This window comes from Rutilus rutilus (assembly GCF_951802725.1).
Source record: "Rutilus rutilus genome assembly, chromosome: 24".
NCBI lineage: Eukaryota > Metazoa > Chordata > Actinopteri > Cypriniformes > Leuciscidae > Rutilus > Rutilus rutilus.
In genome coordinates this window covers 116486-141698 of record NC_140228.1, presented here as the reverse complement: position 1 = coordinate 141698, position 25213 = coordinate 116486, and the positions used below count along the sequence as shown (strand labels likewise).

General features: G+C 42.8%; 1 protein-coding gene across 2 annotated transcripts; it reads left to right on the top strand.

Annotated features, from left to right (window-relative positions):
* Nucleotides 1-566: 566 nt before the first annotated feature.
* Nucleotides 567-24834, top strand: anks6 (ankyrin repeat and sterile alpha motif domain containing 6). 2 transcript variants are annotated; one of them, XM_084398901.1, is made up of 17 exons: nucleotides 567-695; nucleotides 1630-1894; nucleotides 3916-4421; nucleotides 9361-9405; nucleotides 13196-13400; nucleotides 13685-13791; nucleotides 13871-14010; nucleotides 14554-14746; nucleotides 15577-15626; nucleotides 15697-15912; nucleotides 16062-16224; nucleotides 16411-16550; nucleotides 21620-21794; nucleotides 23176-23243; nucleotides 23849-23965; nucleotides 24041-24137; nucleotides 24419-24834. In XM_084398901.1, the coding sequence occupies exons 2-17, from the start codon at nucleotides 1656-1658 to the stop codon at nucleotides 24463-24465; spliced, it is 2508 nt and encodes an 835-aa protein (XP_084255027.1). In that variant the 5' UTR covers nucleotides 567-695; nucleotides 1630-1655; the 3' UTR covers nucleotides 24466-24834. The 2 variants fall into 2 exon arrangements, with proteins under 2 accessions (XP_084255027.1, XP_084255028.1); XM_084398902.1 differs by lacking the exon at nucleotides 567-695 and adding an exon at nucleotides 13018-13049 and having other exon boundaries at nucleotides 1549-1894; nucleotides 13228-13400.
* The last annotated feature ends 379 nt before the right edge of the window (nucleotides 24835-25213 follow it).

Here is a 25213-nt window from a genome sequence, read left to right as displayed (position 1 = left end):
ATAAAACTAAATTAATACCTTGGATGATTTAGTGTAAGATAATTTTAGGCCATTATAACTATATTTTTAATTCATAAATTGACACATACGATTCTATAACACAGCATGCAAAGTGCGAACATTAATAAATACAAACATTGAGGGAGTTTAAAGGGAAAGTTCACCTAAAAATGAAGATTCTGTCATCATTTACTCCTCAAGTTGTTCCGAACCTGTATGAGTGTCTTTCTTCTGTTGAACACAACGAGTCAATGGCTACCGTAAACTGTCTGGTTACCAAAATTCGTTAAAATATAATCTTTTGTGTTCAACAGAAGAAAGAAACTTGTACAGGTTTGGAACAACTTGAGGTTGAAAATGACACTTTCCCTTTAATCCTAAGTTATTATGCGTCAGTAAATGGCCCCTGAATCCTGAATAATTTTAGCTTGTTTAGCTCATCCAACTCACAACATCGTCATTAAACCCCTCCTGATGACAGTATTCATGAGCAGAGACACAATCTGCTGCTCATGTACTTTATATTTACAGTGAGGCATGCCGTTATGTTTGCTGTCCACGGTTAAAGAGTGTAATGTTGATTTCTGGAGCTGAACAGTGTTTCTCCAGTGGAGCACGACTGACCCCTGCTGGCCACTGACGCTCATCACACGCCCTGACTCACTGGAAATCACAGTCTGATGTTCAGATCGCAGGTATTCTGGGCTCTTGTACTGAATCCCGTTGAAGTTAACTCTGTTTTTTTATTCTATGCGCTCATTATTTCTGGTTTCCCTCATGGTTTTACTCAGTTTGAAGCTCTTCTCGTGTTTTCGCCTCTTGCTTTGGATAAAAAATTTAGGATTTCTCCTAAATAAATACATGCACGTGGAAATTGGCTTTTTTTCTCTCAGAGGGCTTGAAGCTGGTAAATGTATTGATTTATTGATCGAACACTTTAAATCTTTTTTGATTTCCATGCTGACACTCATTAAACAAAATATGAGCTTAATGAACAGAAACACCAAATCATTAACAAAGTATTCACACTGAAGCCTCTGAAAAGGGTCTATATGAGGAGATATACTGTATTATTATGAATATTATTATTATAAAAAGGTGTCATGGTGTTATTTAGTATTTTTATTTCTTATTTGTATAATATATTCGGAAATTGACCATATATTATTATATGTGCATCATAGACACAAATTCTCTGCTTTTCTCTGGAGCTGGTGAATCCTGCAGTTTTATAATGTAGCTTCAGATTTAAAATGTGTGTATAATGTAAAAATGGTCTCTAATTGGCCTGATTAGCCACGACACACACAAAAATAAGCCCTACCAATTAGTAAAATACCACAAATTTTACAGACGCTGCTGCATAAACATTTGCAAATGTAGGAGCTTGATTTTGTCCATGGGAACTGATGGGATGGCTGGAGAATGTTGATGTCAGTTGACTCTTCATGTTTGACCAGCAGGTGTCGCAATGTTAATGTCTGTGACTCGGTTCTGCTGCTGCTGTTGTTGTTCCACTGGAATCCCAGAGGAAGCAAGCGTCTGTGCGCATGCGCAGGAACTCCAGCAGCTGAACTGAAGAAGTTTCTGATTGCCGCTGTGTGTGTGTGTGTGTGTGTGAGTGTTTAGAGTGTGTAACTGGTTCGGGTTCGGGCATGAGTGTGGGTCTGTGGTTCCGACTGTGTGACGAGGGCGACCTGGAGAGCGCGCGGCGCGTCCTGGAGGAGCCGGGCGGGCGCGCGCATGTGGACGGGACCGATGACGAGGGAAACACGGCGCTGATGCTCGCGGCCGCCGGCGGGCACGAGCCCCTGGTCCGGTTCCTGCTCAGGAAAGGCGCATCAGTGGACCTCCGGAACCAGCACGGCTGGACCCCGCTCATGCAGGCCGCCAGGTGCAGATCCAGATCCATAATCATAATCATCATCATAACCATAATCATGATGCTAACAACTCCAGATTCACTCCTGCTCTGATCTGAGGGAGATAACTCAATACAGGCTTAGTTTATTTAAGATGATCAGCTGTGGTCATGTGACAATCATCATTCTGTCATCATTGATTCATGTGGAACATAAAAGAGCATATTTTGGGAAATTACTGCTGTTTGTTTGTTCATATTTCAGGGGTTTTCAGCCTTTTAATAATATCGAAGGACTCCATCCTAAAGACACCAGAGTGTATCTTATATGATCAGTTATACTGAGAAAGATTAAAGAGTTAGTTCATCCCAAAATGATAATTCTGTCAGTACTTACTCTCCCTCATGTTGTTCCAACCCCGTAAGACTCTCGTTCATCTTCGCAACACAAATTAAGATATTTTTGATGAGATCTGAGAGCTGTCTCACTCCTCCATAGACTGCAGGGCAATTTCATTCTGCCGGTCCAGAAAAGTTAGTAAAGACATCGTTAAAATAGTCCGAGTGACTACAGTGGCTCAACCTTAAGTTTATCAAGCGACGAGAATACTTTTTGTGCGCAAAAAAACACAAAAATAACGATTCATTATCATTCATAATCATTTTCTTCTGAGTTAGTTCACGAGAGCCGCGACGCATGCGCGAGAACTGAGAAGATGACGCACAAAAAGTATTCTCGTCGCTTGATAAACTTAAGGTTGAGCCACTGTAGTCACTCGGACTATTTTAACGATGTCTTTACTAACTTTTCTGGGATGGCAGATCTCGATTGCCCCGCAGCCTATGGAGGAGTGAGACAGCTCTCAGATCTCATCAAAAAATATCTTAATTTGTGTATTAAAAATATCTTAAAGTCTTAAGGTCCTTTCACACTGGACGCGATTTTGACACACGAATAATTTGCGCGATGGTTTTATTTTTCGATCAGCTGTTTGTGTAATGAGTGCTTCCACACCGAACGCGAATGTGCTGCGGCGGAAAAAACGACTGATGAAAAGAAGTCTCTGATGTCCCCAGAGTGTGTGTGTGTGTGAAGTTTTAGCTCAAAATACCCCACAGATATTTTTATATAGCATGTTAAAATTGTCACGTTTTTGTGTCTGTTCCTTTAAATGCAAATGAGCTGCTGCTCCCGGCACAGAGGGCGGAGCTTGTGTCCTTTTACCTCACACAGACATGCACTGAAAATTTCAAAACTTTTAGCCTTTTATGTTCAAACCGAAGTCAGACGATGATGGAGAGACTTGAGAAGAAGTGACAACATGTAGAAGCGTCGTAACTTTGCAGATGTTGTTTATGCTTAAACAGCAACATTGCACAAGTTAGTGAAATCATATTCAACCACCCCTTTAATGAAAACAGCTTTTTGAAAACACTTTCCAAAGGGGATACATTTGAAAACACTGTAGTGTGGACTGAGAAACTGAGGTATTTAAAAACGATGACATAAGTTTAGTCATGTGACACATATTGTACCAATAGATATTCATGTTTATAGCGGTATTGTGCCTGTTATGTGCTGTTCACTTTCACACTGCTGCTTAAATAAGTCACTTCACACACTCTTCATATCACAGTCCTGCAAAGATGACAGAATTTACTCACATTTGCTATACATTTCTCTTTAGAGCTCTTGTGTTTTAGATCAAACATATAATGGTGGGTGAGTGAGTGTGATCTGGACGCATCAGTGAATTATGAGAAATTTTGCTAAATAAAATGATCCTGTCAGAAGAATTGTTCGATAACTTATTTATTTTTCCGTCTGTATCATCTCAGTGAGGTTTTGCGCATGTGCAGTAAAGGGGAATTTACCGTTTTCCAAAAGTTTCTCATCAACACTGAAACATCTGGAAACGCTAGTGTGGAGAGAGGGCGTTTTTAAACGAAAGCGGCGTTTTCTGATGTTTCCGGATTAATGTAGGCATTGCCTCAGTGTGTAACAGGATTGATTGAAACGCAGACGTCTGCATGTGTTATTGTGGTTTCCGCAGGTTTGGTCACATGACTGTGGCTCACCTCCTGCTGGAGAACGGTGCCGAGATCAACGGCCGGAACCGTCTGGGCGCTAGCGTCCTCACCATAGCGGCCCGCGGGGGTCATGCTCAGCTAGCCAAACTCCTGCTGGAGAACGGCGCCTTCGTGGATGACCTGGACCACCTGTGTGTGGCGGAGGGCAGCGGGGTCACCGGGGTCACCGGCAGGAGCTTCCTGGAGGTCACGGCTCTGCTAGCCGCTGCTCAGCACGGGCACGAGTCCGTGGTCCAGCTGCTGTTGGACTGGGGCGCTGACGTTAGCTTCGCGCAGAAGAGCACGGGCTGGAGCGCGCTGATGCTAGCGGCGGCCGGCGGGAGGCTAAGCGTCACACAGCAGCTGGTGGAGCGAGGAGCCGACCCTGACCAGATCAACGTGCTGGGCAAGACCGCCTTCGAGCTGGCGCTGCGGCACAGAGAGGTCAAGGGTTACCTGGACCCCATCACCACCGTCCGCCCGCAGCCAGGTGAGCGTCTCACGCGCTTCAACTAAAGCTAACCCTAACCCTGTACCCCATCACCACCGTCCGCCCGCAGTCAGGTGAGCGTCTCAACCCTAACCCTTCAGCTAAAGCTAACCATAACCCATGACGAAGCATTAGGAACTCAATGCAGGATGGTGGTGACCTTTAAGAGGGGAAGGAATCTTCAGGACATGTTGGTTCACAGTAAACTGGGGCCAACAAAAAAAATTCCAACCAGAACTCATGGGACGATTGTAAGAGGAGGACGAATGGGAGTTTTATCAGATCCTCTTGATACGGGGTGAAATATGTGGGTGAAACCAGAAACTCCATCCTCAACTGAATGTGGGCACATAGGTTCACAATTAGGAAGGGGATACGTCACAAGGGGCACATAGTACCTCATTCTGAGAGGCATGGGATCCAGAATCTGAAAATTGGTGGATTGGAACACAACCCAGAGTGGGTAAAGAGGGATAGGTTGGAAGAGTATGTTTGGAACAGGAATATCAGAGTTCGAATCCTGCAAAGGAATAAAAAATATTGAAATTAAAACAGGCTGGTTATGGATTGGATAAAGGGAATATGGGGATAGGGATAATTAGATTAGATGGTTGGTGAGTAAAAGTTATGGGAAATGAGACAGGGAGCCGATAGGGAAGCTGGAGAGATTTTGATGGTGTAGTGGGTGGAGAAGGTGATGGAGACCAGGCTGGAAACCAGCACCAAAAACAAGTTTTGGTTTAAATGATGGTTGGGGAAAGATTTAATAGGTGAAGAAGAGGCTAAGGTATGGGAATGAGTTACAGGAAGATGGTGACTAACAAAATCAAGATTTGAACTGCCAGGTCACAAATAATAAGCCATGGAAAGGTCAGAGGGAGGTTCGGTTGAAGGGAACGGTTATTGGTAGAAACTCGTGGAAGTAACAATGGTATGACTAGAGGTAATTGGACCACAAAGGATTGTGGGTATGGGTAATTGGGTAAACCAGGAGTGTGACAATTGGTGTAGAGCAGTGATCTCAAACTCAATTCCTGGAGGGCCACAGCTCTGCACAGTTTAGCTCCAACCAGCTCCAACTCACACCTGCAAGGAAGTTTCTAGTACTCCTGAAGACCTTGATTAGCTGGATCAGGTGAGTTTGATTAGGGTTGGAGCAAAACTGTGCAGAGCTGTGGCCCTCCAGGAATTGAGTTTGAGATCACTGGTGTAGAGGGATAAGGTGGGAAGAGAAGATAGAGGTTAGTTAGGACATAGGTTCCTTGCGATTGCATCTTACTACGGTAAGTGTGATGTCTGTTGAGAGTTTCAGATGCCTTAGGGGGATAATTGGTAGAAGCATGTTACTAAGGTACCCGCCAATATGAGCCCTGTGTCACGGGCCCTTTTTGGGTGACCTTGGATATCTTGCGGAAAGCAAAAGTTTTTGTCTTTTCCTTGCTCAGAATTGCTCTCAGATCGGTCCCGAATCGCTCTTAAGCTAAGACTCCTACGTAGAAGTTTTTAAGCTAAATTAGGAGTTTTCTGAGAGGATTCTTAGAAGCTTTAAGAATACGGGCCCTAGTGTTTAAAGAGCCGAAACACCCAATGATCCTGAGATACACCACTGATGACATGTCTTTGGTTGATAGATCTAGGAAGACAATGAAAGGAAACCCTAAGAATAACCCTAACCCACTTTTTTTTCCGGGGAGATGGATCTTTTCCTAGCTCGGTCAGACTGCCTTTTACCTACAACATACCTAACCCTACCCCAGGAGGGAGATGTAAGGGCAATCCCTGTACCTACAATATACCTAAACTTACCCCTTACAGGAGATTGGGACCGAATTCCAACACCATGGGACTAACCCTGGGTCCAAACACACCTAAACTTACCCCTTACAGGAGATTGGGACCGAATTCCAACACCATGGGACTAACCCTGGGTCCAAACACACCTAAACTTGCCCCTTACAGGAGATTGGGCCATAGGTGGGCCCTAAGGGAAATAGGAGCAGGATAGGAGAATTGATGCGATGGAAAGAGGAATTAAAAACAAGAGAACCAAGAGAAAGGTTTGTTGAAAGATAGGATAAGATTGATAAGATTAAGATTTGTTGAGCTACAAACAGCTAAAAGAGTGGATCAGTCCTATCAAAAACATGCAGCCGCCAGTGCATTCCTGCGTCCTCCCTAACCCAAACTGGACAGCCCAGAGTGGTTGTCTGGGGGGAAGGCGTTGTCTTTTCACTAACCTAACGCTTCATCTAAAGCTAACCCTAACCCTGGACCCCATCACCTCAGTCTTCTTCATCACTTCTGTTCTTCAATTCTGCTGCATTTTTCATTTCTACCCATAACAAACTCTCTCGTCTGATTGAGATCAGTGTACAACAGATAAACATGTTCAGACTCACTGCTGATGATCCTCCAGCAGAGGCGGACTCACCATCAGGCAAAGGTAGGCGACCGCCTTGGCCCCCAAAATACAAGGGCCCCCTTAAAATGCTTTTTATATACATGATGCGCGTTCAGGACGCATGTGGTGTGTGTTACCAGGACAATGGTGTGTTACCATGTTGAAAGGCTGCTTGTGTGTCCTGCTGGCAGCAAATGAAAATATCATGCATCTCAAGCTATAACTTGCAGTTTTTCTGAATTGCTAAAACACATTTCTTGAAACCATCACTCACTTTCACAAAACCAAATTTTCAAACTACATTCAGAGAACATCTGATTATTCTGGCAAATTCAACAATTGCCTCAAAACCATTTTATCTGCTCAAAATCAAACAATGCTTTCAGATCATACACACGAGTCAATATTATACACACTAGAGTTCATTCGTTGGACACTACAACAAAAAATGGAGAACACAGAATCCAAAGCATGCAGTAACAGAAAAAAAAGTATATTGTAACAAAGTAAACAAATTTTGCAATTACGTATAAGTAATGACAACTTACAGTAGCAAGGTGAATAAATGGTATACTATATGCACTGCAAGTGTAGTATTGTACTGAATTTTGTATAGTATTGAACACAGTGACCCAACTTCAAAAGCCAAAAAGGTTACAGTAAAATACTCTAAATGAAAAGCATGTTACAGTCACTCAGAAGAGTTGTGCAGCTGCAGAATCACTATCAGTGAGAGAGAGATTCTGCTTCATCATGTGTTCATGTTGATCCGGCCGAAGGAGTTTCTCCTCATCTCAGACACTGTCGTCTCTGCAGGAGAAGAGAAAACCTTAAGCAGATCCAGCCTTGACAACACTCTCCACACCTGCTCTTCCTCATTCTCTTCCTCCTCATCCACCCCCTCTTACACACACTCTTCCTCCTCTTATACACACACTCTTCCTCCTCTCACACACTCTTCCTCCTCTCACACACACACTCTTCCTCCTCTCACACACTCTTCCTCCTCTCACACACACACTCTTCCTCCTCTCACACACACACTCTTCCTCCTCTCACACACACACTCTTCCTCCTCTCACACACACACTCTTCCTCCTCTCACACACTCTTCCTCCTCTTATACACACACTCTTCCTCCTCATCCACCTCCTCTTACACACACACTCTTCCTCCTCTTACACACACTCTTCCTCCTCTTACACACACTCTTCCTCCTCTTACACACACTCTTCCTCCTCTCACACACACACTCTTCCTCCTCTCACACACACACTCTTCCTCCTCTCACACACACACTCTTCCTCCTCTCACACACACACTCTTCCTCCTCTCACACACACACTCTTCCTCCTCTCACACACTCTTCCTCCTCTTATACACACACTCTTCCTCCTCTTACACACACACACACTCTTCCTCCTCTTACACACACACTCTTCCTCCTCATCCACCCAGTGCATGAGATTTGCATGTAGCTTGTTTAATGTTTTACAGAAAGATTGATTTAATCGACAAATTGGTTTAGGTTATTGAGAATTTGGTTCAGAGGATGGGGTTTAGTGTTTTAGCAATTCAGAAAAATTGTAATACTGAGCAACAGTGCGTATTCTATTTTTAATTGTTTTAAATGTTGCTGACTCGTTTCTGTGAAGGACCCAAGTAGAGTCTGCATGCGCAGTTACACAGAGGCACTCAACTCTGACACCCCATTGAATGCGCTGCACTTTTTACTTCTTTTTTGGTTGAAATAATAATTTAAGTGTGTTCAATTATATTTAATTTCCATTGTTTTTATTTTCATTTAAATTTGTAGTTAAAATAAATAAATAAAAAATGTATTTTAAGGTATAGAATTACAGCTTTGGTTATTGTGTTATTGAGAATTGCGCAATGAAAATTACCCCAAAGCACCACCTAGTGTCCAACCGACGCTAATACAACAATAGCCTGTTTAAACGTGAATACCGTAACTGCACTGGGGTGAAAATTATATGACAATTCTAAGCCACACCACATCTGGTTAGTTCTGCTCGGATAGTTCCATGTGTGATTTCACCATATAGCCTTCTGTTGCTATTTCGGGGTCTAAAACAAGAATAAAAGCCTTGATAACATGTAGACTACATGAAAAATTTCGAATAATTTCACAACTATGGGACACCGCCGTGCAGCAGGGAGCATCACAACAGAGAAAACCTCATGAATGATCCAGGTAAATGTGTTGGTAAAAGGCCGCATTCCTATATTTTGCCTGGGCCCCCAAATCACTAAATCTGCCCTGTCCTCCAGTATCCTTCAAAAATAGCTTCAGATTTTGTAGGCTTTGTTTCTATTTGTTTATTTTTTTAATATTTAATTTATGTTACTATCCACCGACATGCTTCTGTTTCTGAGCTGGACTGGTTAGTGTTGCTTTAGCTGTTGTTCTTCTCAAACTGAGCCGCTCACACTGGCAGACGATTGAGGCCGATAATATATTAAACGCGCTTCTTTTTTCACCTGATTTCGTGCTTGTGTTTCTTCAATGCTCAACAGATGATGAGAAGAAACGGCCTGATGTCTTCCATGCGCTGAAGTTAGGTAAGTTTAAAGATAAAATCTACTGTCAAAAAGGTCTACACTGATCATTTTATTACAGTGTACATAATATAAAGTCCTTTATTCACATGAATCTTAATGTACATGAAGTTATTGTAAATATGTGCAGTATATATGCATATACTGGGTTTTTCCTGACTCAATACGAGGCGGAGGTGGTAAAATCCTGATCATGGCTGCAGAAAACACTTTTTACAAGGGCATATTATTTTGGATTGTTATTTTGAGGACACTATCATATACTGTGTTTCCCACAGGATTTTGTGAAACTGGTGGCTGGACGTTGGTCCTGCTAGGGGGTTCAGGGGTCGTGCTCCCCTGTCAGAACATTTTGTATATTTTAAAGATAAATTCATTAATATGCACTTTGAGAGTCCAAAATTAAGAGCTCCAACCAATGTTCAGTGTGCAAATTAAACAAGGAAAAGGTCTGTGCAGTGACTTGTACCTGAACTTTATAGGGGACTCATGGGCTTGTGCGCTAGAGATGTGCTGATCAGTTCTAACTTCACCTGAAGTCCTTTGCAAAATTACATTTCTTTAATAGCCTAAACACAGGCTTTACTCTCTTCAAACTTAAATGATCACTGTTTCATTACATCATTGTTGTAAAATACTCTTAGCTTACGTTAAGCTTGTTAAGTTGTTAAGTTATAAAGCAATCTCATGTAGGGTTTTCTTTGTGTTTTATTTAATGACCACTAGAATGTGCTCTAGGCATGTTTTCTTGATTGCTTTTCCTTGAAGAGAAATATGTTGTTGAAAACAAAATTAAAAGTGACGCATGTTTGTTGCGTTTTGCTGTGAAATGAGAGTTCTGAGACTTTTAATGATTTATATCTCATCGACCCGCGATGTACCCGCAATTAATTAGTTATTTTTTATAACTTGGCCCGTCTGAGATGCAGATTATCTGCAGTATCCACAGATATAACATGATCCGTGCATCACTATCGAACGCTAAGAGAATGGACACAGGTTAATAATCTCAGAGCTGTAGTTGGATTTATTCTGTAGGGGTTGATGATCTCAGAGCTGTAGTTGGATTTATTCTGTAGGGGTTAATAATCTCAGAGCTGTAGATGGATTGGTTCTGTAGGGGTTTATATTCTCAGAGCTGTAGTTGGAGTGATTCTGTAGGGGTTAATGATCTCAGAGCTGTAGATGGAGTGATTCTGTAGGGGTTAATGATCTCGGAGCTGTAGATGGAGTGATTCTGTAGGGTTTAAGGATCTCAGAACTGTAGTTGGAGTGATTCTGTAGGGTTAATGATCTTAGAGCTGTAGTTGGAGTGATTCTGTTGGGGTTAATAATCTCAGAGCTGTAGTTGGATTTATTCTGTAGGGGTTAATGATCTCAGAGCTGTAGTTGGAGTGATTCTGTAGGGGTTAATCTCAGAGCTGTAGTTGGATTGGTTCTGTTGGGGTTTATAATCTCAGAGCTGTAGTTGGAGTGATTCTGTAGGGGTTAATGATAGTGATTCTGTAGGGTTAATGATCTCAGAGCTGTAGATGAAGTGATTCTGTAGGGTTAATGATCTCAGAGCTGTAGATGGAGTGATTCTGTAGGGGTGAATGATCTCAGAGCTGTAGATGGAGTGATTCTGTAGGGGTTAATGATGGAGTGATTCTGTAGGGGTTAATGATCTCAGAGCTGTAGATGGAGTGATTCTGTAGGGGTTAATAATCTCTGAGCTGTAGATGGGGTGATTCTGTAGGGTTTAAGGATCTCAGAGCTGTAGATGGAGTGATTATGTAGGGTTAATGATCTCAGAGCTGTAGATGAAGTGATTCTGTAGGGTTAATGGTCTCAGAGCTGTAGATGGAGTGATTCTGTAGGGGTGAATGATCTCAGAGCTGTAGATGGAGTGATTCTGTAGGGGTTAATGATGGAGTGATTCTGTAGGGGTTAATGATCTCAGAGCTGTAGATGGAGTGATTCTGTAGGGTTTAAGGATCTCAGAGCTGTAGATGGAGTGATTCTGTAGGGGTTAATAATCTCTGAGCTGTAGATGGAGTGATTCTGTAGGGTTAATAATCTCAGAGCTGTAGTTGGATTTATTCTGTAGGGGTTAATCTCAGAGCTGTAGTTGGATTGGTTCTGTTGGGGTTTATAATCTCAGAGCTGTAGTTGGAGTGATTCTGTAGGGGTTAATGATAGTGATTCTGTAGGGTTAATGATCTCAGAGCTGTAGATGAAGTGATTCTGTAGGGTTAATGATCTCAGAGCTGTAGATGGAGTGATTCTGTAGGGGTGAATGATCTCAGAGCTGTAGATGGAGTGATTCTGTAGGGGTTAATAATCTCTGAGCTGTAGATGGGGTGATTCTGTAGGGTTAATGATCTCAGAGTTGTAGATGGAGTGATTCTGTAGGGTTTAAGGATCTCAGAGCTGTAGATGGAGTGATTCTGTAGGGGTTAATGATCTCGGAGCTGTAGATGGAGTGATTCTGTAGGGTTTAAGGATCTCAGAGCTGTAGATGGAGTGATTCTGTAGGGTTAAGGATCTCAGAGCTGTAGATAGATTGGTTCTGTTGGGGTTTATAATCTCAGAGCTGTAGTAGGAGTGATTCTGTAGGGGTTAATGATAGTGATTCTGTAGGGTTAATGATCTCAGGGCTGTAGATGAAGTGATTCTGTAGGGGTTAATAATCTCAGAGCTGTAGATGGGGTGATTCTGTAGGGGTTAATGATCTCGGAGCTGTAGATGGAGTGATTCTGTAGGGGTTAATAATCTCAGAGCTGTAGATGGAGTGATTCTGTAGGGGTTAATGATCTCGGAGCTGTAGATGGAGTGATTCTGTAGGGTTTAAGGATCTCAGAGCTGTAGTTGGAGTGATTCTGTAGGGTTAATGATCTCAGAGCTGTAGATGGAGCGATTCTGTAGGGGTTAATAATCTCAGAGCTGTAGATGGAGTGATTCTGTAGGGGTTAATGATCTCAGAGCTGTAGATGGAGCGATTCTGTAGGGGTTAATAATCTCAGAGCTGTAGCTGGAGTGATTCTGTAGGGGTTAATGATCTCAGAGCTTTAGTTGGAGTGATTCTGTAGGGGTTAATGATCTCAGAGCTGTAGATGGAGTGATTCTGTAGGGTTAATGATCTCAGAGCTGTAGTTGGATTGGTTCTGTAGGGGTTTGTAATCTCAGAGCTGTAGTTGGATTGGTTCTGTAGGGGTTAATGATCTCAGAGCTTGTAGATGGGGTGATTCTGTAGGGGTTAATGATCTCAGAGCTGTAGATGGAGTGATTCTGTAGGGGTTAATGATCTCGGAGCTGTAGATGGAGTGATTCTGTAGGGTTTAAGGATCTCAGAGCTGTAGTTGGAGTGATTCTGTAGGGTTTAAGGATCTCAGAGCTGTAGATGGAGTGATTCTGTAGGGTTTAAGGATCTCAGAACTGTAGATGGAGTGATTCTGTAGGGTTTAAGGATCTCAGAGCTGTAGATGGGGTGATTCTGTAGGGTTTAAGGATCTCAGAGCTGTTGATGGAGTGTGTGTAGCCCAGGGAATGCTCAGCTGGTGAAGGAGATTGTGGAGGAGGACTTGGGAGTGTAGGGTTAACGACTGTCGAGTTGATGGAGTGTGTGTAGCGCAGGGAACGCTCAGCTGGTGAAGGAGATCGTGGAGGCGTTTGGGGGTGTAGGGTTAATGAGTGTCGAGTTGATGGAGTGTGTGTAGCGCAGGGAACGATCAGCTAGTGAAGGAGATCGTGAAGGAGGACTCTGAAGTGTAAGGTTAACGAGTGTCGAGTTGATGGAGTGTGTGTCGCGTAGGGAATGCTCAGCTGGTGAAGGAGATTGTGGAGGAGGACTCGGGGCAGGTAAACGCCCTGAACGCTGACGGAGCGTCTCCGCTGATGATGGCGGCTGTGAGTGGGCAGCTGGAGCTGGTGCAGATGCTGGTGGAGAAACAGGCTCACGTGGACCAACGGGACTCAGTGCACGGCTGGACGGCGCTCATGCAGGCCACGTACCACGGGTCAGCACACACACCCTTACACACGGGTCAGCACACACACCCTTACACATGGGTCAGCACACACACCCTTACACACGGGTCAGCATACACACCCTTACACACACAGCAAAATTCCCTGTTCTGACACTGAAGGAGGCCGTTTTATTTTATTTGTAAATGTGGATTGAAAAGAAGCTATTTTGCATTCTAAATATCTATACAGTTTGGATAATTATGAATCTCTTAAATTAAGATTAAAGGCCTTGAGTTTGAATCCTTCATCATGTTGTGCTTGTGTTTGTTAGGAATAAAGAAGTGGTGAAGTTTCTTCTGAATCAGGGCGCTGACGTCAACCTGAGAGCCAAGAACGGATACACGGCCTTTGACCTGGTCATGCTGCTGAACGACCCCGGTGAGCGAGTGTGTGTATGTGTGTGTGTGTGTGTGTGTGTGTGTGTGTGTGAGTCTGACGCTGGTGTGTGTGTCCTCAGACACAGAGCTGGTGCGTCTGCTGGCGTCGGTGTGTATGCTGCTGGACAGAGACAAGAACAAACACAGAGGAACATCTCCTGCCAAGAGGAGGCCGTCTCTCAGTGTGACGCCGCCACAGGACGATAGAGGCGGCCTGAAGGTGACCCACTGACCTCTGATCCCTAACCCCTGACCCCTAACCTCTGACCCCTAAAGGATTGAGCATTCTGCTTCCATTGAGTGTGCACTTTTAGAAATGTGAAAATCATAATATTTGCTTGCATTAATCATACCAGGCATTGAAATTGTCCGTTCGTGATTCGTGCGAATCTGAGGAGTTTTATGGATGTCTGAAGGGAACTGATCGTCTTGAGAAACGTTTCGATTGCATCTCTTCATCGCACCTCTGTATGATGTTTATGAATGTGTTCAGGGGAAATCGTTGTATTTCTGCTTTTTCATAGAATATGCATAATCATTTCTGTATGTTATATGTGTGAGGTTTATAGAAAAGTTATAGAATTGGCAAAAAATTAAGTTGTTAACAGGCTATATTGAAGTTTTACAGTCGAGGATGTTGCCATAGACTCAAACTCGCTGCTACCTAAACAACATGAGGTTCTTTTCTAATATCAGGATTTTCCAAAGAGGATTTTCCTAATTTCTGCTGGTTTCGTCCATATGTTTGTTCTCTCATCATCAGTCCTGGTGGAACCGTATGTCCAACCGCTTCCGCAGACTGAAGCTCACGCACACGCTGAGACACGGACTCTCCACCAATCGGCTCGCTCCGTTCCCCGATGACCCCGCCCTCCCCCTGGATGCCACCATGAAGGCGCGGGGCGACAGTGACCCTGAGGTCAGCGCTGAGGTCATCGCCAGGAGTAAAGACTGCGGTACGGGGTCGAGGGGTCAGAGGTCGTTAGGACTATCAAATAAAAATGTGAATTTCGAATATTCGTCGAATTTTCAAAAAACCTGCACATTCGAATTGGTGTGTCAAGAGGCGTGCGTGACATGATGATGACGTCACTGACGCGGTGTGTTTCTGTTAGCTTATCCAGTACAGCAGGTGTGGCTGTGTTGCTAACGTAAAAAGTGACGGGAAAAGGCTTCATGCTGACGAAAACCCTCTCAGTTGGAGGTAAAAATCGTGCAACGACACACTTGACCAAACCTGCACATCGGTCAGAGCTGAGTGTGTGTTTCATCAGCTGAATCACTGTCAACGCTCAACACTCGCTCAGAGCAAGTTCAGCATCTGGTGTTCTGGAGTAGAAGTGGATTGTTTCTGAATGGCAGTTTTCGAGTTATGTAGTTCGTTACGCGTCTGCTGAAGCGTGTTTACTGATCCACAAACAGTTTTATGTAACCTAATTTTCCTTGCATGTACATTAAGGGAATTATATTTTATATAAGAACAATTGTTTCAAAAGTGAATGCATTTTACAAAGTGATATTCATTTCAATAAAAGAAGCGATGCTTGATTTGGTTTATATTTGCTTATTGCGCTCGCTTGCGCCCTCTTGTGGGCATAGGAGACATTACAGAACTTTTATTCTCTAACATTAAGTATTGCCTTCAGAATTCAAATAGAATTTGAATTTTGCTAATATTTAAGAAAGAAATTGTTACAGTCCTAGAGATCGTCTCATGCAGTCCTGTCTAATCTGATGACTGAAGTACTGATCAACACAGTAAAGCCATGACTCTGTTTTATTGTAGGTTTAAACAGAACAGGAAGTGGGAAAGATGACTTCCTCATCACGACAATGGTACATTTGTTTAATTCAAACATGTTAAAGTCTTGAAGTGTGTGTTTCCTGAAGCGTGATCTGTGTTTAGCTGAGGAACGGAGCTCCGCTCGCACGCCTGCCCAATGAGAAGCTGAAGGCCGTGATCCCACCGTTCCTGCCGCCCTCCCAGTTTGAGCCGTGGAGCTCTGATCGCGGCGGGAACACGAGACCCGATCCGTGGAGTTCTGATCGCGGCGGATCCCTGAAGGAGCGGAGCGGGAACACGCCTCAGAGACCCGGCAGAACCAGCGCCAACAACTCTGATGTATGACACCATCATGGGGAAGATCAACCCATTCATATGGGAAAGTTTCTCTGGATTATCCAGATTGTATTTGTTCTGTTTAATGAATCATGTTTTCTGTTGATGATCACTGCTGCGTGTGTGTGCGTGTGTGTGTGTGTGTGTTGTAGACGTCCATTAGTCGAGTGGTCAGCAGGTCCATCAAGTTTCCCAGCATCACCAAAGGCCCCTCCCCCTCCAACTCAGGCAATTATAACTCCGCCCACTCCTCAGGAGGGTCCAATGGTGTGGGAGGAGTCAACCGTCACGCCTCTGACTCACACAACCGCTCAGGTGACTCCGCCCACTCGCTGACATCATGCATCTGTAGTAACAAGATTGACAGTTGATGCTGATCACGTGTGGAACTGAACTGAGCTCAATAATGACACTGTTGTCTTCTGTAGAAATTTAATTTGTTTCATATTTGTTTCATATAAGTTTGCATTATTGATTCTGTGTGTGTATGTGTGTGTGCAGGTGGCAGCGGTGCAGACAGTGTTCTCTCTCAAATCGTGGCTCAGAGAAAGAGAGCGGCTGGTTTGATTGACAGCAGGACGGTTGCCGTAGAGACGCCGCTGCCCTCTGACATCATCCCGCCGGACAGCACCGGCAGACGGGTATCTGTGTGTGTCTGTGTGTCTGTGTGTGTGTGTGTGTGTGTGTGTGTGTGTGTGTGTGTGTGTGTGTGCGTGTCTGTCTCTGTGTGAGTGTGTGTGTGTGTATGTGTGTGTCTGTCTGTCTGTGTGTGTGTGTGTGTGTGTGTGTGTGTGTGTGTGTGTGTGTGTGAGTCAGTGACTCTCTGATCTTGTGTGTGTGTCTGTGTGTGTGTGTGTGAGTCAGTGACTCTCTGATACTGTGTGTGTGTGTGTGTTTGAGTCAGTGACTCTCTGGCGGGATAAATGACTCTTGCGCCGACGCAAATCTAAAATGTGTTGGTCTGAAGAGCTTCATTACTCATAGGTGTGGTTTGGGCGTAACGTGAAATAAACCAATCAGAGCGTCATCTCACATTCCCTTTAAGAGCAGGCGCGCTTGTGCCATGGTGAATTGCTATTATAACGGCGGATTTGCCAAACGCGCGCCAGGAGCGGATCACAGCCGAGGAGACCGGCGTTCTCGTCAGGGCCGTAAAACACAGAGAAGTGACAATAGCCGCGTTTCCACTGTCGGGCCAGGGCCGGGCCAGGGCTTTAAACGGGCCGTGCCGGGCTAATAGCCTCGGGCCAATAGCACCGGGCATGCGTTTCCACTGTCGGGCCAGAAGCTCCACAGCGCTTCACTAAAACACGCCCGTAACACGCCTCTCTGGGACAACGTCACACTAACCCATCATTTCACCAACAAATGGAGTTTTATCAGAAAACTAATCAGATATCACTGGAAACAGCGTTGAAAACAAACACGATAAAAGCGGCCGTTTGCTAGCTTTTTGTTTTGTTTGTTTGTTTAGCAGCTTCTTGAATATTTAAAACCCACGCATCGATGTTTTAAAATAAAAAGTGATACATTGATCATAATGAATTAATTTATGTAAAAATTGCACATTAGTCACTCAGAAATAAATTACCGTTAGGTCTATTTCACAAAAGAAAGAGGACACACTTACTTTTTCAGTCGCGTCTGTTTCTTTATCTGGTAACTTAGTTACAGGACATATTTACATCACATTTAGAAAAAATGATCATTTCTACAAATATATGCCATACGACCTGAGGAGCTTTAGCACTCTCTCGACTCCCATACAGATATTTTCAGTCAGAGAAACAGAGGAAGCTCCCGAAAAAAAAAAGTTACTTTATTTTTTGATAGTCCGGTTTAAAGAGACTATGTCTATGTCATATGTAGGCTATGACAGATAAAATAAAAACATGACTGTGATAGCCTTTAAGATTGGTCTGATTTTTTACTATGCGTATCTTCAAGCGTTTACTATGTTTACTATGGTAACGGCTAGCGCGCATAGTCTTTTGCATCACAAACAGAAGGCATTCAAACATGAACGCGATTTAAATTATTTTATTTTTAAGTCTTTAACCCTCGTGTTATGTTGGAATTCTGTGCACTCCCCTTATGGTCCGGGTCAAATTGACCCGCATTGGATTCAATACAATTCCTCAAAAATCACACTATGAAAAACATCAAAGATTCAGGTTCAAACTGTAAACTTTTAATATCAGCATTTGTCAAATATTCCAAAAAATATATATCTGAAGTTATGATTTAATGAAAATGTTTTTTAACCATTTTTTAAAACTATTTAAAATTTGAATATACGTTATATTTATATATATTTGCATATACATTTTTTTTACTTTTTTTTTTTTTTTTTTTGCTTAGAACATCATAACTGAACAATTAATCAATTAATCTGAGCTCATTTTTCCTGCTGTCTATGTCGAAGTCTCAAGATATTTCAGATATCTTGAATATATAAATGAGAGCTTATTTTACTATCTGTGTCTTCTATCAAAATCTTCTATCTGTCTTCTATCATTTGTAATTTGCAATTAATTCTGAACACCATGATTTAGCTTTTTCAAGTGTGTTTGGTTTGGGTTAGATCACTTTTAGATACACTTACACTTTAGAACTGGAGTTGATGCCCTGACATACAGAAAATAAATGTTTTTATTTTGTGTCTGTACAGTTGCTTTTGAATAGCTGCCTATGATGGACATCACAAACGTAATAGTAATTTTGTTTGTATTTGTCAAAAAAAAACAACAACACCAGTATGTTGAAACTTTGCATGCATGTTCATGATGATAAATGAGAAAAAGTCACAAAATATCAAGAAAAAATGTTTAATATTATTTCAGTAGCATGAAAAAATAAATGATAGGTAATTTTTACCATCTGTGGCTGACAAAATATTTTTCTGTATTGAAATAAGTGTGGAAAACCTATTTTTTTAGCTTCATAATGTAGAAAAAAATAAAATAACAAAATATAACCAAGAAATGTTATTATTTTGGGTCCGTACAGTTGCCTTAGAGCGTTAAAATATGCGGGTCAAATTGACCCGCGAACATCACGAAAGGAACATTTATTTTGTTTGTATATGTCAAAAAACACCAGCATGTTGAAACTTTGCATGCATGTTCATGATGATAAATGAGAAAAAGTCACAAAATATCAAGAAAAAAAAAAAAGGTTTAATGTTATTTCAGGTAGCTTGAAAAAATAAATGATAGGTAATTTTTACCATCTGTGGCTGACAAAATATTTTTCTGCATTGAAATAAGTGTGGAAAACAATTTTTTTTAGCTTCATAAGGTAGTAAAAAAATAAAATAACAAAATATAACCAAGAAATGTTATTATTTTGGGTCCATACAGTTCCTTAGAGCGTTAAAATATGCGGGTCAAATTGACCCGCGAACATCACGAAAGGAACAGTAATTTTGTTTGTATATGTCAAAAAACACCAGCATGTTGAAACTTTGCATGCATGTTCATGATGATAAATGAGAAAAAGTCACAAAATATCAAGAAAAAAAACATATGTTAACCAGTATTTCCAACAACTAGAAAATCAAAACGGGTCAAATTGACCCGCAACATAACACAAGGGTTAATCTGACAGAATCATCCGGCGCTGCCGTCTCCCAATGGTAAACTCTTCCTCTGTTGGTAACCACTCCTCTAGCCCGAGCTGGCCCGCTTTGGCCCAAGGTATTCGACGGGCCAGAAATCCTGGCCGTTGGCCCCGAGTAAGCCCCGATCCAGCCCCGGAAGTGACAGTGGAAACGCGACTGGCCCTGGCACGCACTAGCACGGCCCGGCCCTGGCCCGACAGTGGAAACGCGGCTATTGGGGATGGAGAAACACACACAGATTAGCTTCGGTTAAACAGGCGTATGATAATTTGGGTAAATGTTAGGGGTGTAACGATTAATCAACTACATCGATGTATCGATTTATATTCCTACGATCCAACTACATCGATCTGTGCTCGGCAAGTTGGTCTTCCGGACGATCGATCTAACATCGTTTTAAAAAGTAATGAATCGATTGTATCGATACTAGGAAATAACGCATTGGATTTAAGCACGTCAGACTTTATATGGATGTTTTTTCTTAGCACTTTTAATGATAAAGGCGTTAAACGTTACTCGATTCAGTCTGCCTATCTGTGTCGTCGTCGCCATGCGTGTCGCGCCAGCAGCAGCGCAAAGACAACAAGCAGCGCAAAGTCTCTCACCTCAGAAAAACGGACTTTCCTGTCGCTCAGCCGCTATACTGCAGTAGCGCGCACTCTTCAACTGCACGCGCAAATGCGCCGGCGCGCGCTGTATCACTTCACTAAAGCGCAAAAGAAATACGCGAATGCAACGTCGTAAATTAGTAAGTTAAGAAATAAAAGTAAAATACTAATAAATTACGTTATTGGTACGTCATGTGTGTTGCTATTTATCAGGAGCAGTTTCCATGTTTCTTCACCAGTTCTTCTAGTATTGTGTATCACCATGGTAGCCTAACTGTTGTTTGTTTCCATAACAAAATGCCACTTACTGGTTATTTTGTATATTTTTATATGACTGTGGTGGCTCATACCAAGATTGTATTAACAAAAACTAGTTTGGGACTGCTATTTAATAGCTTAACCTCGAAATGCCTACTGTGTATCAGTATCTGTCATATTCTTAAAAAAAGATTTGTATGTTAAGTAAAGGGGGACAGAACTTGTGTGTCAACAATTTTTGTGTAAACAAATGTATTATAATAGGCCTATATAATTCCTAAAAAGGTGGGTCGTGGCTTGATGACCATGGGGAAATGTGGGTCCAATGGCCAAACTATTCAAAACATCATTCAATGTTGTGATAATCGTAATTAATAATCGCAATTACAATTTCAAGGGAATAATCGACAATTATAATTTGTCATAATCGTGCAGCCCTACTTTATTCAAATAAAATGTGAATGCATTTGACATTAATTGTTGTTTACTTGTTTGTTTATATCCATAATTAATTGATACCTGATTCCCTTACAAGAATTTTTGGCTAACAGGTCACTGAATCGATTCGGATCGTATCGTTCTAAATGAACCAATATCGTCATTGAATCGTATCGACAACCACGAATCGCGATACGAATCGAATCGTTGTTAAAACGAATCGTTACACCCCTAGTAAATGTGTAAGCTAGATTTATGCCTATTCTTTCACATCTTCATGGGCACCACAATGATTTCCCTCGTGTGGAATATTTTTCCTTGTAATAATGTATGGTTTTCTAAAAATGAGAACTGCTGCATCTGTGTGTAGATGAGATAAGCAAAGTGTGTGTGCGTTGTGCACACGCTACATTATGGCCAAGCGTGCGCCCTTAAAATAGCATCTGAACGCACCACTGACTTTAGACGAGGTTTCTCCTGGTCAGTGGCGGAATTGTTTTCTGAAACTGCAAAATAGCACCAGGGAACGTTTGTGCCGGAACACGCCTCCTCTTTCCGCTGAACCGCCCCCGGGAGCGCAAGTTCATTCCCTAGTTTCCTGACGTGCGTCTGTGGAGGGACCGCTGTGCGTCGGGTGAGAAATAGGAATGATACATGCGTCAGTGTATAAAGTCAATTGTGCTGGTGCGAGATAGGGCCCAGTGACTCTCTGATCCTCTGTGTGTGTGTGTGTGTGTGTCCGAGTCAGTGACTCTCTGATCCTCTGCGCGTGTGTGTGTTCCAGAAGCTGGAGCTGCAGAAGCGTCCTCAGTCAGGGAACTCCTCCAGGTCTAAGAGCACGTCTCCCACTCTCACTCCCTCTCCGACGCCCTCCCCGAAACCTCCCGGAGACTCTCAGTCGTCCACGTCATCATCACAGGCCCGATCCAACTCCAGCAGCGGCACCATCACTGACGACGGTCTCACACACACACACACACTCACACACACACACACACACACACACACACACACACACACACTCACTCACTCACTCACTCACTCACTCACTCACTCACTCACTCACTCACTCACTCCTCACTCACTCTCTCACTCTCTCTCTCACACACACACACACACTCTCATATATTCCAGCAGCGGCACCATCACTGACGACGGTCTCACACACACACACAGACAGACAAACACACACACACACACTGTGGGGACTCTCCATAGACTTAATGGTTTTTATACAGTACAAACTGTATATTCTGTCCCCTTACACTAACCCTACCCCTAAACCTGCCCATCACACACACACACACACACACTAACCCTACCCCTAAACCTACCCATCACAGAAAACTTTCTGCATTTTTACATTTTCAAAAAAATATAATTTAGTATGTTTATTTTACCCATTCCCCTCATGGGGACCGCTGCCTGGTCCCCACAATGGAGGTGATCTCAGGTTTTACTATCCTTGTGGGGACAATTGGTTCCCACAATGTAATATAAATCAAACGCACACACACACACACACACACACACACACTCACTCACTCACTTACTCACTCACTCACTCACTCACTCACTCACTCACTCACTCACACACACACACGCTCTCATATACTCCAGCAGCGGCACCATCACTGACGACGGTCTCACACACACACACACACACACACACACACAAACACACACACACACACACACACACACACACACACGTTCTCATATACTCCAGCAGCGGCACCATCACTGACGACGGTCTCACACACACACACACACACACACACACACGCTCTCATATACTCCAGCAGCGGCACCATCACTGACGACGGTCTCACACACTCACACACACACACACACACACACACACACACACACACACAAACACACACACTCTCACACACACACACACACACACTTTATTTAGGGCGTTTTCACACTTTGTTTGTTTGTTTGTTTTGTTCTGAAACAAGGATTCAGTTTGTTACGATGTTGTATTTTCTTCTTGGTTCGGTTCACAATGCTAACAACGTGTTTCTGCACGTCACATGCGAGCACAACTGTTCTCTGATCAGTTTCCTCTGTGTCGTCTATCAGGATGATTGACAGGTTCACTTCAGCTTATTGTGGCTTTATTTGTAACGCTCGAGACACACGCAAACACTACATTAGTATTAATACTGCAGCAAATTTAAACGTGTGTGTGTGTGTTGCACTTAATATATCCATTTAATCTTTTTTCATGTCATAATTATGATTTACAAAAACATGATTTATTTATTTTCTCTTATGTGATGTAAATGAGCGTCTCTCTGTAATTATCTCTGATTATTTCTTCAAACACAGACGAGTTATCAGGGATTCTGAGGAAACTTTCTCTGGAGAAATATCAGCCCATCTTCGAGGAGCAGGAGGTTCGTCTGTGTGTCCATTTAAACTATTCACAAGTCATGTTTTCACTTTATGCACAGGGTTAGGGTTAGGATTTATGCACAGGGTTAGGGTTAGGGTTTATGCACAGGGTTAGGGTTAGGGTTTATGCACAGGGTTAGGGTTAGGGTTTATGCACAGGGTTAGGGTTTATGCACAGGGCTCACATTCATATTATAACCGGAAAAAAAAACTGAATAGTTTGCATCACTGGATGTCACTGTCAGTCTTTTAACATTTGCTTCGTAAAACTGTTGTCAAATATTACATTTTTGGCTACTTGTATATCTTACACTCTTTCCATGTTTACTTTTACACTTGTGCATTTAACAGATGCTTTTATCCTAAGTGTCTTTAAACCGAAGCATCTAATTCCCGCTCCGCTTCTGTAAACACGAACGCCCGCCTCCTGTGCTCTGATTGGCCGAGCCATATTGACGAGCGCTGTCAGACTGCTGAGCAAGAGCAACTTTTGAAACGTTTAGTCTTCCTAGCAACAAACACAGCAGCATCCAGAATATGAAATATTGTGAGACATTGTGTCCATCTGTGATGATTATGGGAGTGTTTGTGGATGTGATGAGCGCAGGTGGACATGGAGGCGTTCCTGACTCTGACTGACGGAGACCTGAAGGAACTGGGCATTAAAACTGACGGACCACGACAGCAGATCCTGGCGGCCATCTCAGAGCTGAACGCTGGGAAAGTGAGTGTCTGCGGCGTCAGTCTGAATTACAGGCTCGGTTTGACTGTAAACGTGATGAATGTCTTCTCATGACAGGGGAGGGAAAGACAGATCTTACAGGAAACCATCCATAACTTCCAGTCTTCGTTTGGTAGCAGCGCCAGTAACCCTCGGCCCGCGGGTCGCCCGCGCTGTGAGTGACGCTAATCACACATCGTTCTCCAACATACTGATCTTCTGTTACTGATATTGTGAAATAAAAAAAGCTTTTTTTTTATTTTTATGAAATGTTAGTGTTTACTATAAATGTCAGCTGTGCATCCATTACTTTGCTCTGGTACTCATTAACCCGCAGCATGCATGACAGTCTAAAGTCAGTCTTGATTAGTATTAGCCACCACTCATGCTTAGCAACACCCTAGCAACAGCACACATGGTCTTGGTGTGTGTCGTCCTGATAAAGTGTGTGTTCAGCTCCGTCAGGCTGGAGTCGACACCAGCTGCAGTCCAGCAGACGCTGAGGGTCAGAGGGAAGATCGTGATGATGGTGTAATACCCTCGTCTCACACCAGGGGGCGCCACAGGTCACGGCAGGACACGCGTGATGATCGGGTCATGAATGAGCGCTGAGAGCAACTCCACCTTCAGAAGTTCAGCTTTTACACAGATCCGTCTGATGTGTTTCGTTCAGGGATCATGTGGACTGTTCCAGATTGATGGATATTCTGTTCTGTAGTTGTGCAGGACTATCATTTATTATCATTATTATTTTGTATTTTTTTTGTACTTATGGAGTGTGTTTAAGCACATTCATATTTTAATGTTTTAAAGTTCTGTTCTGAAACAGTTTCAGTGCATCTTACAGTGAAAATAAACATTTCTCAACTATCTTAATGCTTTTGGTACATTATTAAAGTCCCCCTGTAGTCAATCATTTTATTGATCACCAAAATTACATATTTAAAAGTTTTTTCCTTGAAAGAAATTCTTCATGCCTTAAAATATCTTGAATGTAACTCGACACCCTCGCCTCATTTAGTGTTCGTGGTTCTATGAATATGCAAATGAGCCCCGCCTCCACTCACTCACTCAGCTCAGAGATCCACTGGTTGACGATCACACGTTGATCTGATTGGTTACAAGGTAGTTTGTGACGTCAGAAACACCAGCGATTTCAAAGCGTGTGTTTGAGACTGTCTTTGGTTCACTGCAGTTTTAAGGAGGAAATACTCAGCAATGGTGTCGACTTATGAACTTACACATGCTTTG

Coding starts and splice junctions, on each gene's coding strand:
- anks6 (XM_084398901.1), top strand. CDS start 1,656: ATGAGTGTGGGTCTGTGGTTCCGACTGTGTGACGAGGGCGACCTGGAG. Junction 15,913..16,061: donor CCAGCGCCAACAACTCTGAT/GTATGACACCAT, acceptor TGTGTGTTGTAG/ACGTCCATTAGTCGAGTGGT. Junction 21,795..23,175: donor CGGCACCATCACTGACGACG/GTCTCACACACA, acceptor CTTCAAACACAG/ACGAGTTATCAGGGATTCTG.